Source organism: Lycorma delicatula, chromosome 2, assembly GCF_047948215.1.
Source record: "Lycorma delicatula isolate Av1 chromosome 2, ASM4794821v1, whole genome shotgun sequence".
In the NCBI taxonomy this organism is placed as follows: domain Eukaryota; kingdom Metazoa; phylum Arthropoda; class Insecta; order Hemiptera; family Fulgoridae; genus Lycorma; species Lycorma delicatula.
In genome coordinates this window covers 209,246,740-209,262,086 of record NC_134456.1, presented here as the reverse complement: position 1 = coordinate 209,262,086, position 15,347 = coordinate 209,246,740, and the positions used below count along the sequence as shown (strand labels likewise).

The 15,347-nt window shown below is 32.3% G+C and overlaps 1 protein-coding gene across 5 annotated transcripts in view; it reads left to right on the top strand.

The window, feature by feature from the left end:
* The window catches only part of Atg17 (autophagy-related 17), a 99,987-nt gene that overhangs the window by 42,979 nt on the left and 41,661 nt on the right, over nt 1–15,347 (top strand). For all 5 annotated transcript variants that reach the window (XM_075357102.1, XM_075357103.1, XM_075357101.1 and 2 more), the window contains exons 8-9: nt 8,097–8,281; nt 14,569–14,938. In XM_075357102.1, the coding sequence (XP_075213217.1) occupies nt 8,097–8,281; nt 14,569–14,938 (555 nt within the window). The remainder of the gene's footprint in view (nt 1–8,096; nt 8,282–14,568; nt 14,939–15,347) is intronic.

The following is a 15,347-nucleotide window of genomic DNA, read 5'->3' as shown; positions in this document are numbered from 1 at the left end:
AATATAGTGGGTGAATACGGGCTGGGCAAAAGGAATGAAAGAGGGGACCGACTTATAGAGTTTTGCACGAAGTATAATTTAGTAATTGCCAACACCCAATTTAAAAATCATAATAGAAGAATATACACTTGGAAAAAGCCAGGCGATACTGCAAGGTATCAGATAGATTATATCATGGTTAAGCAAAGATTTAGAAATCAACTCGTTGACTGCAAAACTTACCCTGGAGCAGACATTGATAGCGACCATAATTTGGTGATAATGAAATGTAGATTGGGGTTTAAAAACCTGAAGAAAAGGTGTCAGATGAATCGGTGGAATTTAGAGAAGCTTGAGGAAGAGGAGGTAAAGAAGATTTTTGAGGAGGACATCGCTAGAGGTCTGAGTAAAAAAGATAAGATAGAAAATGTAGAAGAAGAATGGGAGAATGTTAAAAAGGAAATTCTTAAATCAGCAGAAGCGAACTTAGGCGGAATAAAGAGAACTGGTAGAAAACCTTGGGTTTCAGACGATATATTGCAGCTGATGGATGAACGTAGAAAATATAAGAATGCTAGTGATGAAGAAAGTAAAAGGAACTATCGGCAATTAAGAAATGCTATAAACAGGAAGTGCAAACTGGCGAAAGAAGAGTGGATTAAAGAAAAGTGTTCAGAAGTGGAAAGAGAAATGAACATTGGTAAAATAGACGGAGCATACAGGAAAGTTAAAGAAAATTTTGGGGTACATAAATTAAAATCTAATAATGTGTTAAACAAAGATGGTACACCTATATATAATACGAAAGGTAAAGTCGATAGATGGGTGGAATATATTGAAGAGTTATACGGAGGAAATGAATTAGAAAATGGTTTTATAGAGGAAGAAGAGGAAGTTGAGGAGGATGAAATGGGAGAAACAATACTGAGATCTGAATTTAAGAGAGCATTAAAAGATTTAAATGGCAGAAAGGCTCCTGGAATAGACGGAATACCTGTAGAATTACTGCGCAGTGCAGGGGAGGAGGCGATTGATAGATTATACAAACTGGTGTGTAATATTTATGAAAAAGGGGAATTTCCGTCAGACTTCAAAAAAAGTGTTATAGTAATGATACCAAAGAAATCAGGGGCAGATAAATGTGAAGAATACAGAACAATTAGTTTAACTAGTCATGCATCAAAAATCTTAACTAGAATTCTATACAGAAGAATTGAGAGGAGAGTGGAGGAAGTGTTAGGAGAAGACCAATTTGGTTTCAGGAAAAGTATAGGGACACGGGAAGCAATTTTAGGCCTCAGATTAATAGTAGAAGGAAGATTAAAGAAAAACAAACCAACATACTTGGCGTTTATAGACCTAGAAAAGGCATTCGATAACGTAGACTGGAATAAAATGTTCAGCATTTTAAAAAAATTAGGGTTCAAATACAGAGATAGAAGAACAATTGCTAACATGTACAGGAACCAAACAGCAACAGTAGCAATTGAAGAACATAAGAAAGAAGCCATAATAAGAAAGGGAGTCCGACAAGGATGTTCTCTATCTCCGTTACTTTTTAATCTTTACATGGAACTAGCAGTTAATGATGTTAAAGAACAATTTAGATTCGGAGTAACAGTACAAGGTGAAAAGATAAAGATGCTACGATTTGCTGATGATATAGTAATTCTAGCCGAGAATAAAAAGGATTTAGAAGAAACAATGAACGGCATAGATGAAGTCCTACGCAAGAACTATGGCATGAAAATAAACAAGAACAAAACAAAAGTAATGAAATGTAGTAGAAATAACAAAGATGGACCACTGAATGTGAAAATAGGAGGAGAAAAGATTATGGAGGTAGAAGAATTTTGTTATTTGGGAAGTAGAATTACTAAAGATGGACGAAGCAGGAGCGATATAAAATGCCGAATAGCACAAGCTAAACGAGCCTTCAGTAAGAAATATAAGTTGTTTACATCAAAAATTAATTTAAATGTCAGGAAAAGATTTTTGAAAGTGTATGTTTGGAGTGTCGCTTTATATGGAAGTGAAACTTGGACAATCGGAGTATCTGAGAAGAAAAGGTTAGAAGCTTTTGAAATGTGGTGCTATAGGAGAATGTTAAAAATCAGATGGGTGGATAAAGTGACAAATGAGGAGGTATTGCGGCAAATAGATGAAGAAAGAAGCATTTGGAAAAATATAGTTAAAAGAAGAGACAGACTTATAGGCCACATACTAAGGCATCCTGGAATAGTCGCTTTAATTTTGGAAGGACAGGTAGAAGGGAAAAATTGTGTAGGCAGGCCACGTTTGGAATATGTAAAACAAATTGTTGGGGATGTAGGATGTAGAGGGTATACTGAAATGAAACGACTAGCACTAGATAGGGAATCTTGGAGAGCTGCATCAAACCAGTCAAGTGACTGAAGACAAAAAAAAAAAAAAAAAAATTAAGCCGGCAGACTGTCGCCTAGTACGATAAAGTGATGAATCTTATATATAAAATGATGCATATATTCCTTCAATTCTCTTTAATAAAACTTCTTTACAAATCTATTTCCTGCCTATGAAATAATACTGTAATAAATTTGTTACTGTTAATTTTATTGTTTGTGTTACTATACAGCTTATAAGTTGTAAAAGTATATAAGTGTAAAATCTTAACCGTATGTGTTCGTTCAACTGTAAAATTCTGGTGCTGTGCTGTGTTATCGTGTAGAGTTTTTGTACTTACATACACTTAACCATTTTAAAATTTCACAAAAGGGTTTTAAACAGTCTGTTTTAATATTGGAGGTGTGAATTAATGCGATAAAGGACAGTCAAAAAGGTCTTTCCCAATGGTGTTTTGGCAGTAAACAGTTAATACAAATGTGGAAAAACTGAGATTCAACAAATTTGGTTTAAGAACGGAAATAAATACTCAAAATTGGAGTGTTCACGAGAATTTGAATAAATTAATGAGCTTACTTTTGCATGATTTAATGAAGCACGCAGTGGAGGATTACTGATCATGGGCATGGTAACAAGATAAAGCGTTGAGCAATTTAAAGCTAGTGATGGTTGGCTTCATAAGTTTTATACTCAAAACAATCAGTATTGTTTTTTATGTGATAAGTGGAGAAAGTGCCTGTGTCAGTGAAACTGATGTTATTGTGTTAAGAATACCAGACATAATCAATGATTATGGTTTACATGTTTTTAATCTGGACAAAACCGGTCAGTTTTTCAGTGCCGCACCTGATAAAACGTTAGAAGTTAAAGGTTCAAAGTGCATCGGTGGGCTAAGTAAAGGACGTATAACTGTAATGTTTGAATGCGTGAATGAATGCTGTTGGCGAAAAAGAAAGACCATTTGTAATTAACAAGGCCCTTAGACCAAGGTGTTTTTCAAAGACAAGACATTTTAACAGTAGTTTTGCACTGGTATGCAAAGAAAAAATAATGGATGATGACCCAGTTTTCCTAGATTGGGTAAATAAATTGAATGATAAAATGAAAATAAGACAGAAGAACCATTATATGCTGTTAGATAATGCAACATGTCATACCTAACTGAATTATCACATGCAAAACTTGTGTTTTTCCTTCTAACACTTCGAGCAAGTTACAACCTTCAGATCAAGGAATTTTTCAATCATTCCAGCTCTTTTATTGTAGCTATATTCTCTCAGCCATCGTTGCAAGAATGGACGAATCTGAAAATGTAAAATACTTAACTAAACATATTACTGTATCTGATGCAGTAAACTGGAAAAAGGTCATCATGGGATTTGGCAAGAGCATCAACAGTCACTAAGTGCTTTAACTACCACAATTGAAACATTAACGGATGAGTGTACTGAAGAAACGGAGCAAGTACTGCAACTTGGAAAGGATGCAGGAATTGATGTTGTTACTGGTGATATAGACATTCCGATAACCTTGGAACATGATAACTGGGAATTGGTTGGTTTGCTTGGCATTTCTCCTGCCACCGCCCCATTCAGGTGCCCTAAAGCATAAGACCAAATATTTGCGCCATAAACGGCTACTGAGCTGTGAAACAGTTTAGCTACAAGTGCTCTGACTAGCTCCTAAAGCTAACCTAAAAGCGTGAATGGAGTAAGCGTGGTACCATACACCACTCGCTTGCGTGTCCCACTGCCCACTTGTCATACATCACTAAAATGGGTAGGTGCACCACATCAACTACTAAAACATATATGACTATCAGTAATTAATTTATCTCGTCAAAACCAGCAATTTGCTGCTACGCCTAGGCCGCTGAATGCCAGCAAGTACCTGTCCACCATTAAAGCACTTGGAGCATTAATCTGGTTAGTAGCCAGCTATATCTCTCGGTTAGATTCCTACAGCAGCATGGTAGGAGTATTTTCCCGTAGGTAAACTACTGATGTCAGTTGAACAAAGCAACCGCATCAAGGAACTCCCACATGGTCCGACAATGCGACTCTTGCCACATTGACTCGCCGTTTGTGAGTGGCCAATTATCCTCATGACCTCTAAGTTCCAGGTGGCCTGAGTTCTGGCCCCCAAGAGCTGGGCAGTCGAAAATCATGTGTTCGTTTGACTGGACCTCCCTGCAGATGTACAGCTTATCAGCTGCCAGGCGGAACCGAAACAAATATTGGTTCAAATTAACATTAACTTGGGCTTCTGTTGCCCTTAAAAATGAAGGTGAAGCATACATCCCCCCAAATCCTATATAAACTTATACAAGGATCTTCCCTTAGTTGTGGGATGCCATTCTTGCTGCCATGCTTCCATTGCAAGGCTGTAAAGCCTCTTCTGCAGGTGGGAGATGGGCAACTGTTCGAAATTTAGAACGTGTGCATGAGATCACCGTTCCTCTCCGTTACAGACCTGGCTCAAAACTGCATCCCAAATACCTTGGCCTCCCTGCCTCTTTGCAATATTACATGGCCGCCCAAACTTTCACCACTACATTGATTGGGAGAGCCTTTCCCAAAATGGGTGGTGGCCTTGTAGGAGGTTGTTTTGAAACTGATAACAGAGGAAAATTTGTTTGCATCAGTAATTGAAATTGTTGAGCTCGAAAACCCAGATGAAAATGATGAAGAAGAAACAGAAGAGTACAGCACTTTGACGTCTTCATTAGGTGAAAATTTACATGTTGTGTTGTTTAAAAAAAAAAAAAAAAATGGTGTCTCAATAAAACATAAATGTACCAATGGATTTATTTCAGAAGGCCGAAAATCAAATCAAAAATCTCATAATCAAAAAATACTAGCGGAGAAAGAAAGCAATTATTTAAAAAAAATTAATTTTCTTGTTTTTAATCAGTAAACATTATTTTAAACATATTAAATGTAAATTTTTTAATTGAGTGTTGGATATACTGTATTAAACATTATTTTCTTACTGCATTTTGTTGAACAGTACATTCAACTACATTAGGAACGTTCCATAGAAACTAGCTTTCTTAAATAATCCGTAAACTTTTACAGTATAAAAACATTCTCCATTTCTACTGTAGGCCTACTAACAGTACCAGGGTATATGTTTTAAGATTCCTTCTCAAAATGACCACCTCCCAAAACAACCACTATTTTACCAAACTATGAATGATCATTTAGGAGAGGTTTTTCTACTTCTATGTAAGTTATCTAAATTCATTAATTGAATGTAATTTCGGCAGAAATTGGTTTCAACAAACTATTTTTTATTATTAATTACTTATAAATTATTTTTGTCATTATTTTTATCTGCTGTGGTCGCAATGTTTCATAAAAGCAATTTCTATTTAACCACTTTAGCTGTTTGTTGTTATCTCTAATTTTTAATGTTGTCAAGTTCCTAGAAATATACATTTCTTTGTCTGCGACCACGTCATTTCCTCTACTTGTTCATATTTCAGCATTTTTATCAGTTTTACGTAACTCTTTTAATGGCCTGTATGCTTATAATATTAATTTTCGATATGTTTTTTCTTACCCAAAGTACTTTATAGTTGAATTTTCTATATATTTTCATCTATTCTTTGGGCACTTTATTGCTTGTTACAGTTGCAACAAAAAGTAGATTTAACAAAATAATACACTTGAATTCATTATAACAGAGTTTAATTGTATATATTTATAAGCGATAGTATTAATAAAACTAAAAATTTAAGGAAGAATATATTGTAGTATTATTGTATTGTATTATTATTATATATATTGTAGCCCTTTTTTTGTCATTCGCCATTGCTATGGAGTTGCATACACTTTCTATGTAACGTGACTAAAACAAAGTGCAGCGATTGAATTTTTAACAGCAGAAAAGTGTTAATGCTAATGACATCTGTTGTTGACTAACATCCACCGGTGGTGATGAAACTGTTGATCAAAGTACTGTGAATTGGTGGACAATAAAAATTTGTTCATTAGAAGCTAGTAAAGCAAATATTGAGAATGGGCCTCACTTTGAGTGTTCTAGGATTCCAAACTTATGCATGAGAAGCCAGGTCAATTGAAAATTTTGGTGATGTGTGGAGATATTAAAACACCTTAGGAGATGTGTGTATTGTTTTCAATGATCCATGGAGCTGACAATTCTGTAGCACAATAATGCTCAGTCGCATACACCAAGTGGAACCATTGAGACTGTTGTGAAGTTGAAATTTGGACATATTCCATACCTCTGGATTCACCACATTCTATGCCATTTGACTATACTTCTTTCTACAATTTAAGAGGGATTGTTAAGCGTATTCATTTCATCACAGATTATAAACTGAAGAATGCATGTGATGACATGGATCATTGGAAGGCTGCCAGCATTCTTCATCGACAGAATGAGAAAACTGATTCACCTTTCGGAGAAATGTGTAACTGTAAATGATGGACTATGTGGGAAAATAATGTAAGTTTTTGTTGCGCATAAGTTGCACTATTATGCCGTATTTGTTCAATTTGATTATTTCTTTTCATTTGCGAGTTACAATCAACTGTGCTCTACATTTCAGCTATCATTTGTGTATCTTTTTGTCTATCTTTTTATGGTTTTCTATATTCATGGTGTTTTTAGGAATATAAGCTCTGAGAAAATTTACTAAATCTGGTCTTTCAAAAATCTGTTCTATAAATGTTTGTTAGAATATATTTTGTTTCAACTGTGTTGGATGTAATGGTAAAGTATTTTAATCTCACCATTTTGTTATTAAACAAGATTTTGTGTTTTCTCATTAATATAGTCCATACTTTACCCAACATAAGAAAGTATCAAATCTTCATCTTCTCTCATTTTATTTTTGCCAGGTTTGTAATGTAAATTAAAAATATTTTTTGAATTTACATTCATGATGAATTTGTAATTATGAATTATATGCATTTATATTTGAATATGGTTTAGTACGTATTAATAAAAAGGCAGAAATAGCGAATACAAAATTAACTTAACTCATGTAATTATTGAATAAACTTTTAAATAAAGATCTCTGATTATTGCAAAAGGAAAATAATTATGTGGTGATAACAGAGGCATGTAGTGTGTCCAACCAAACTGCTCATTCTCATTCAATGGATCGTGGTTTTTTTTTGTTTAATCTCTGGGACCATCATTAGGTATTGCTTCAGAGGATGAGATGAATGTTTTTTGTAGTGTGTGAAAATGCCATGCATGACTGGGATTTGAAACCAGGATCTCCGGATGAAAGGCTGAGATGCTACTGTTCGTGCCACAGAGGCCGGCCCAATGGACTGTGGTTGGCTGTAATCAAGCACTCCTAACTACAACTGTTGAAAGAATGTGGAATTCATTGAACAATATTTATATTTTATACTTATTTATATATTTATGCAAATGTATTAAATTCATGGATATTTATTTGTTTTAAACAAAAGAGTAAACTGCCTCTGTATTTTTTCTTTAAATTGAAGGATTTTATATAAAAGGTTATGTTTGCGTAGACAAGATTTTGTCTGTTAGGTTTATAAAAAAAAAAAAATAAAAATAAACCTGTTAAAAAGTATTCAGCTGTATGTTTTTTGTCAATAGTTAATGTCAAGAGCTTGTTGATTTATAAATAATAAGTGATATTCAAATAGGAACTGGTGTAACTTATTTATTAATGTTTGTCTTTTTTTTATTCTGAATATGTCTTTTAATGTATGCATTGTTTTCAGGCATTCCTTCAAAATCAGACTAGAGCCAGTAATCTTGGTGATGCGAGTATTCTACCAGATCTTTGTGCTAGTCATCGACGTCAGTTACAAGTTATGCTCAAGAATCATCAACAACTTAGAGATATTCGAAGGAGATGTGTTTTAGCTAAAGAAGAATTATCTGTAAATTTATATCATAGGCTAAAGTAAGTTTTGTAATATATATATATATATATATATATATATATTTTTTAAAATTAATTCTTTTAAGAATCATACTCCTCTGTACTACATACAAATATATTTATTTTTTTAGATCAACCAAAGCACAGAATAAATAAAGTAGGATGTCTTACCTTATTCTATTTTATATGCAGGAGCGCATATTATATTCATTTTAATGAATAATTTGAATTTTTAATTTTTATTAGATTTTTCATTTTAATTAGATTTTTATGCCTTGACGTCATATTGCTGCATATGTAAAAAGTTTCACAATTTACTTTTTAATGTTAATTTTCTGTATTTTTAAATTTTGTTTTAATTTTTTATGTAACTGAATAAAAGTTTAAAATAAAAAAAAAGGATTAAAGCTTTCAATTTTAAATAAAATAAATAAATGCATGATTTGTTATTATATTTTACAAGTTTGTAATGCAATTTAAGATCAATATATAATGTAGCTGATGATACGAGTAAATCTGTTTTTTGATTGATCTAGTAAAGTGTCTTTATATATATATATATATGTTTCTTCTGTCCGTGTGTATGTGACTGAACTTCTCCTAAACGGCTGGACTGATTTTGATGAAATTTTGTGTGTGTGATTAAGTTGATTTAAGAATGGTTTAGATTCACAATTTGATCCGATAGATAATGTTTTTTTAATTAATTTATTTATTTATGTGTTGTTGTTGATCTTGGGATGGTTAAGGTTCACAATTGGATCCGGTAGGCAGTGCTGCGATCGCGTTTAGAATTGTGCGCTTATTGAGAGTATTATATATTATTTATTGAAATAACGTTTTAAAGTGTTATTAAAAAATATACATTGTGCAAATTTGTAAGGTGCAGTATTTAAGTGGAGTATTTTACATGATTTTTCATAAATTTTAATGATGTACACACATACATTCAATAAAAATCAACTTAACCTACAAATTTAAATTGTCAGTTTTCATTTGATTCTATACAACTTATGAAGTATTGAAAGGCTCTTTGAAAATAAAAATGTAAGCTTGTAAAATAAATTATATCATTTATAAAATTAAAATATGTTACTTATAATAATTATAGTTTAAAGTATATTTAAATCATGAAGTTATAATTTTTGTAGCAGATTAATTTTATAAAAAAGTTTTAAAAATTGCTTTTAATTTACAATTATCTTAAATTTGGTAAAATAAATGTTAAAATAAAGAATGAGAAAATAGAGAAAAATGAGAAAAATTTCTATTAAAATTTTAACTACATTGCTTTTTTTAATAGTGCTTTAATTTTTTATTAATTGATTAATTGAGCTATCACATGCTTATGAAACTTAAAAATTAATAAATAAAAAAAAATGTAGGAGCTACTTTTTTAGAATGATCTAAGTGAAAATTAGCAGCAACGTGGATGAAAATTTATTAATTACCCTAACTATTAATTTTACGATGTACACGGCATGCACAAATAGTCCATAACCATCACTTAAATAGAACGGCAGAAGATCAGTTGACAGACAATGCAAATTTAAGAGACCAGGTTGCAAACACATGTGCAAATGAAAGTTGAGAGCATCACAATGAATGTCTTCGAGCTAATGCATTGAGACAAAGAGAGGAGGCATGTCAACAAGTCACTGACGCACACAGAGCACATGGTTGACAGCGCATGCAAGAATGTCGCGCATTGACATGTGCATCACTTTCACCGCCTTGCATTCAAATATGAGTCGGAAATAGACTATTCGTCACATGCAATAATTGTCATTGGCAATCTGAAAGAACGCCAACACTGTCATGCATTTAAATACAAAGGTGAATCACCCAGTCTTTGCTGCGCATCAGGAAAAGTTTCACTTCTACCATTTGGAGTTGCCGCCAGAACCATTGAAAACACTATTAGCTGGAGCCACATCTCAATTGAAATTGTTTTTGTGTAAAATTTGTAAATTCAATTCTTGCTTCCAGATGACAAAAATCATTCAGAATGAGCATGGTCGTAATTTTGAATCAACATTTAAAATTCAGGGCCAAGTGTGATTCAGAACCAATAAATTGGTTCTTTGTTCTCAATGCCTGATGCCGATCCAAAATTTTTGCTAATTACTTCATGGGTAATGAGGAGCAACAAATTAACACATGTTACCAATACAACCGCATCGAGCAGATGGAGGAGCGAGAAATAGTGTGGCAACTTTGGAAACGTTTTTGCATTGGCAATTGCTTCATCAGGCATTGCAGCAACCTTGCTTGATGGTGGGCAGACTGCGCATTCAGCACTCAAGTTGCCGTTGAACATTCACACAAATTCAGACACAGCAACATGTAACATAAAGAAGCATTCAGGCATGGCTGAAGTTTTGAGAAAATGCAAAATTATTATCTGGGATGAATGCACTATGGCTCACAAGCATTCACTTGAAGCTGTCGATAGAATGCTGAAAGATCTCGTAGGTAAAGTTGTGATAACTGTACGTGTAGTGGCATCAGGTATTTTAAAAATAATTTTTTTTTACATATTTTTTCATCAAAATGGTCCAAACAATTTATTACAGTTTATTTGAAAAATTAAAAAATTTTTGTATTTGCAACATTTGAACAGGACAAAGTCTGTTGGGTCTGCTAGTATAATTTATATATATATATATATAAATACAGGGTTCGGCATATAAATCTGATGATTTTGTAGTAATTGTTATGTTGGCACCATTGTCAATGAGAAGGCGGGAGTGTTGTACATTGACAGGTTTATTCATGAACAATATATACACATAACTGATGATGAATCATGCTGGATGATGATTGATTGAAATAGTAACATCAATGTCTAGGCAGGAAGTGATGCGATTCACAACAGATAAACAAATAGTCACACTAATTATAAAATAAAACAAGAAAAATTACAATTTTCATTCCTGCTGTCCATTTTTCAGAACCGTTTGAAAAGTTTTTATTGGCAAATTCATTGTCTCTGTCCATTATTTGGAAGGTCCATTATTGAGAAGTATTTTATCCATTAATGCCACTATAAAACTGCCAGGGAATCTAAAAGTGTCTGATGTTAAGAGAAGTCCATTATTGGGAAGTGTCTGTTAAGGCAAGTTTCATTGTATATATATTTTAAATAAAACAAAAGATAATTGTATCTTTTGTTCATTATTTTTCTGTTGTATTTTGGTTTCTTGTGACTAATATTGATAGCTTCAGTGATCACTTCATGTCTGGTTTATTGGTAGCCGTTTGCTTTGAGTGTCTGTTGTGGTCATCCTTGTTGGGTATAATTTACCTTTAAAAATTCAGATATTTACTGGTTCTTGTGATTCATCAGCTTTTGTTAATCGCTGAGTATATTGGAGTCACTATGATAATGTGGAATACTTAAAAGTTCTGTTAATTTTACAAACAAAAGAGTTAGCTCTTTTTGTTATCTGTCAAGAAATTTTCTTTAATAATTTCTGTACCTGAATAATTGTCTTTTATAATTTCTATAGTTTAATTTATTTATACATTCAATGGTTTTGTACTTTATGATTTAGTATTTTATGTTTTACTTACCTTTATCAGACACTATTTGGAGAAATACATGATTTTTTAAAAGTTTTTGATGTTGATGTTTTTCATGGCATAAATCCATGAGTTTTGAGTTCAGTAAGCCTCTGTTAGTTCCATATTCTACGTTATGTCGCTCTTTGAGTTGCTTTCACATATTCTGAGTAATCTGCATACCTGCAGATTATTACAGCCAAATTGCTGATTGTATATTACTAATTCTATGAATGAGTGATTGACCTTTAGAATTTCACTCTGGTGAATGTAACTCCTTTCATTCCATTTATCTAGTTTATCATTTATCATAACTCCAGTTCACTCAATTATCTAGTTCATTCCAAGTTAGCTATTTTGCTTCATCCATCACTTCATGTTCAACTCACTTCATATTGTTGGTTAACTATACCATTTTTGCTTTAAAAGTTATCAAAAATTAATAATGAGCTCGTAAATTAAAAAATACATAAGTAATTTGTAACTGCATATAGTTGTAATTTATATTAACAAATTTGATTTAAAAATTTTAAACCGAGATATTTCAGAAGTGGAGAGCACTAGAAAATTCTTATATTTTCTTTTCATTTTTAAGGTAAATACAGATTGAATTCACACATTACTTGAAACAAAACTTCTTGTCTGTGGAGATAATCTGAGCTGCCTAAGGATAGCAAGTGAAGCATAGTTATATAAACCATTATATAGTTATTTTTTATCAAATTATGTGATTGTGGAAGAAAAGTTAAATTATTTAAATGTTTGGAACAAAAATAATAGGACTTTGCACATTTGACAATAAAATATGTTTGACATCATCTTAAAATTATACAGGTTAAATTAGCTTGCTACCCAACTGTGCTATCACAAAAGCAAGGAATATCTTCTTAAATAAGAAGATATTGTGGCATTTTATACTCAGTACGTAAAATTAATTTTTTTGAATTTAAAAAAAAATTAAAATCACACAATAAGCAAGACAGTTTTTGGTTTATTTTATAATATATATTCTGTTATTTTGGCTTGGTATAAACATCAGTTCTTTTCTCAATTTTAAATTCTGTTTGTACTTCATTTCTGTTAATTTAATTTAAACTATTTCTGTTTTTTAAAAAGTAAAAATTTTATTACTATTTAACCCTTTTTTCATATTTCCCAACTGTATTACACATTATTAACAGTTAAGTGTGCTATTAATTATGACAATACAAGGTGTGCTTTAGAGTGAGGTCTGTTTTGAATTTTCCGTGTATGTATGCATGTAAACAGATGGTGCTTGTGTAGTTCAATTAGTTCAATCAATAGTTAGCTGCCAGCCTCTGTGGCGTGAGTGGTAATGCCTCGTCCTTTCATTCGGAGGTCCTGGGTTTGAATCCTGGTCAGGCATGGCATTTCACACACACGCTACAAATCATTCATATCATCCTCTGAAGCATGCCTAACAGTGGACCCGGAGGTTAAACAGAAAAAAAAACAAAAAAAAAATCAATTGTTAGCTGATAGCAATAATAATTTAACTCTTTTGTTGTTATTTATATTTATCCATTTACAATGAGTACTAAAATTAGTAATCCTGCTGATTGTGCAGTATGAGGAGTAATCTAATCTTTGATAAAATAATTTGAACGTAATGAAGTGTAGTCTTGTACAGTCTCAGGTCAACCATTCCTGAGATGTGTGGTTAATTGAAACCCAATCACCAAAGAACACATATCTGTGATCTAGTATTCAAATCCATATAAAAGTAACTGCTTTTACTAGGATTTGAACCTTAGAACTCTCAACTTTGAAATCAGCTGATTTGCAATGACGAGTTAACCACAAGACCAGCCCGATGGGCTGGATTTAAGAAGCTAGAGAAATGCTGTGAAAAATGCGTTAAAAGTTGAAGATAGCTATGTAGAAAAGTAGTAATTAAATGTAGGTTTTATGCGTAAGTAATAAAACTTATTCATGTTTTTCTGTTTTGTTTTTATTTCAAAAAAAGCATTTATATACAAGTGCTTTTTTTTGTGGTATCTATCCTAGTCATTCAGTAAATTTGCTTTATACTTGAATCATTTTTTTTTATCATATATTTTTTATTGTTTTTGAGTATCGGATACTTTGCACTTTAAGTTCTTTCTCTTAAAAATGTGAAATTGTATGATTTCAAATTTTGAAGTTAGCATATCAAACTTTTCAAAACAGTTTACTTTGATTATTCTTTGATCACAGACCTTCTGTCTGTGTAATGGTTGGTTCCTTCTTCTTCTCTTCTATTTTATTATTTTTCATCCCTTCCCTGGAAAGATTATCTTGGAATTCAGCTGCTTTAGTTTCATTTTTGAGGTATTGTGCAACTATTTTGCAAGTGACAGGGGTCCATGTTTTTATTGAGCTCTATTAAGTAAATCTGTCTATGGGACTCTGGGACTGGCTACATTTACTTCTTAAAATCTAAATTGCCTTTGTTTTGAAAAGTTGTATCGTGATCAACATTCACTAAGCTTAAACTTTATGGTCTTAATTCATTAAAAGTTAATTTACCTGAATTATCTATGTTTATTTTTTGTATTTTTTTTGTGATCAACATTCACTAAGCTTAAACTTTATGGTCTTAATTCATTAAAAGTTAATTTACCTGAATTATCTATGTATATTTTTTGTATTTTTTTTGTGATCAACATTCACTAAGCTTAAACTTTATGGTCTTAATTCATTAAAAGTTAATTTACCTGAATTATCTATGTATATTTTTTCAGATGGGTTATGTATGTGGAAAATAGAATATGTGAAATGGATGCAAAATTATTAATGCATCAAGAAAATATAAAGAGGTTGCGAGAACATTTTCAGCTTATTCAACAGCTGCATATTGCACCCCGTGTTTATTTATCAGCAGTTGCTGAGGTTGTGCGCAGGCGTACTTTCTCTCAGGCATTTTTACTTTGGGCTGGTGATTTAGCTTGTCAGTTAGGAGTGATACATTCAGAAGAAGTTGCTCGAAGAAAAACCTTTCAGGAACAGTTTGAAGGCAGTTCCTTCTTAAAGGATCTATTTCCAGGCCTTGAAGACACACCACCTCCATTTGCTACTCAGGCTCCTGCATTATTTGATTCTAAGTTACCTAAGGTAAGAATTTTATGTTTTTTCAAGTTTGATCAGTTAATATTTGGATTACTTTGTAAAATATGAATTAATATATTGGGTGTTCAAAAAGTGACACAATCTTATGGGAAAATGAATATGTTACAGTAATTGCTGAAAATGGCCTGCATTATGCAATTCACATAATTGAATATGATGTTGCATGTTCTTAAATACATAACATTTGTTGAGGAATTTCAGTGTCACATCATTCAACTTCATTCTGTATTCAGGAATGGTGTGTGGATAAGTTTTGTAAGCAGCATCCTTAAGATATCCCTACAAGAAAGAGACAGGAGGGGGTAAATCAGGAGACCAAGGGGGTCACAACCCCTTTGAAATCACTTGTCCATGAAAACACTGATACAAGAAAGTCATAATATTATTATCTGTA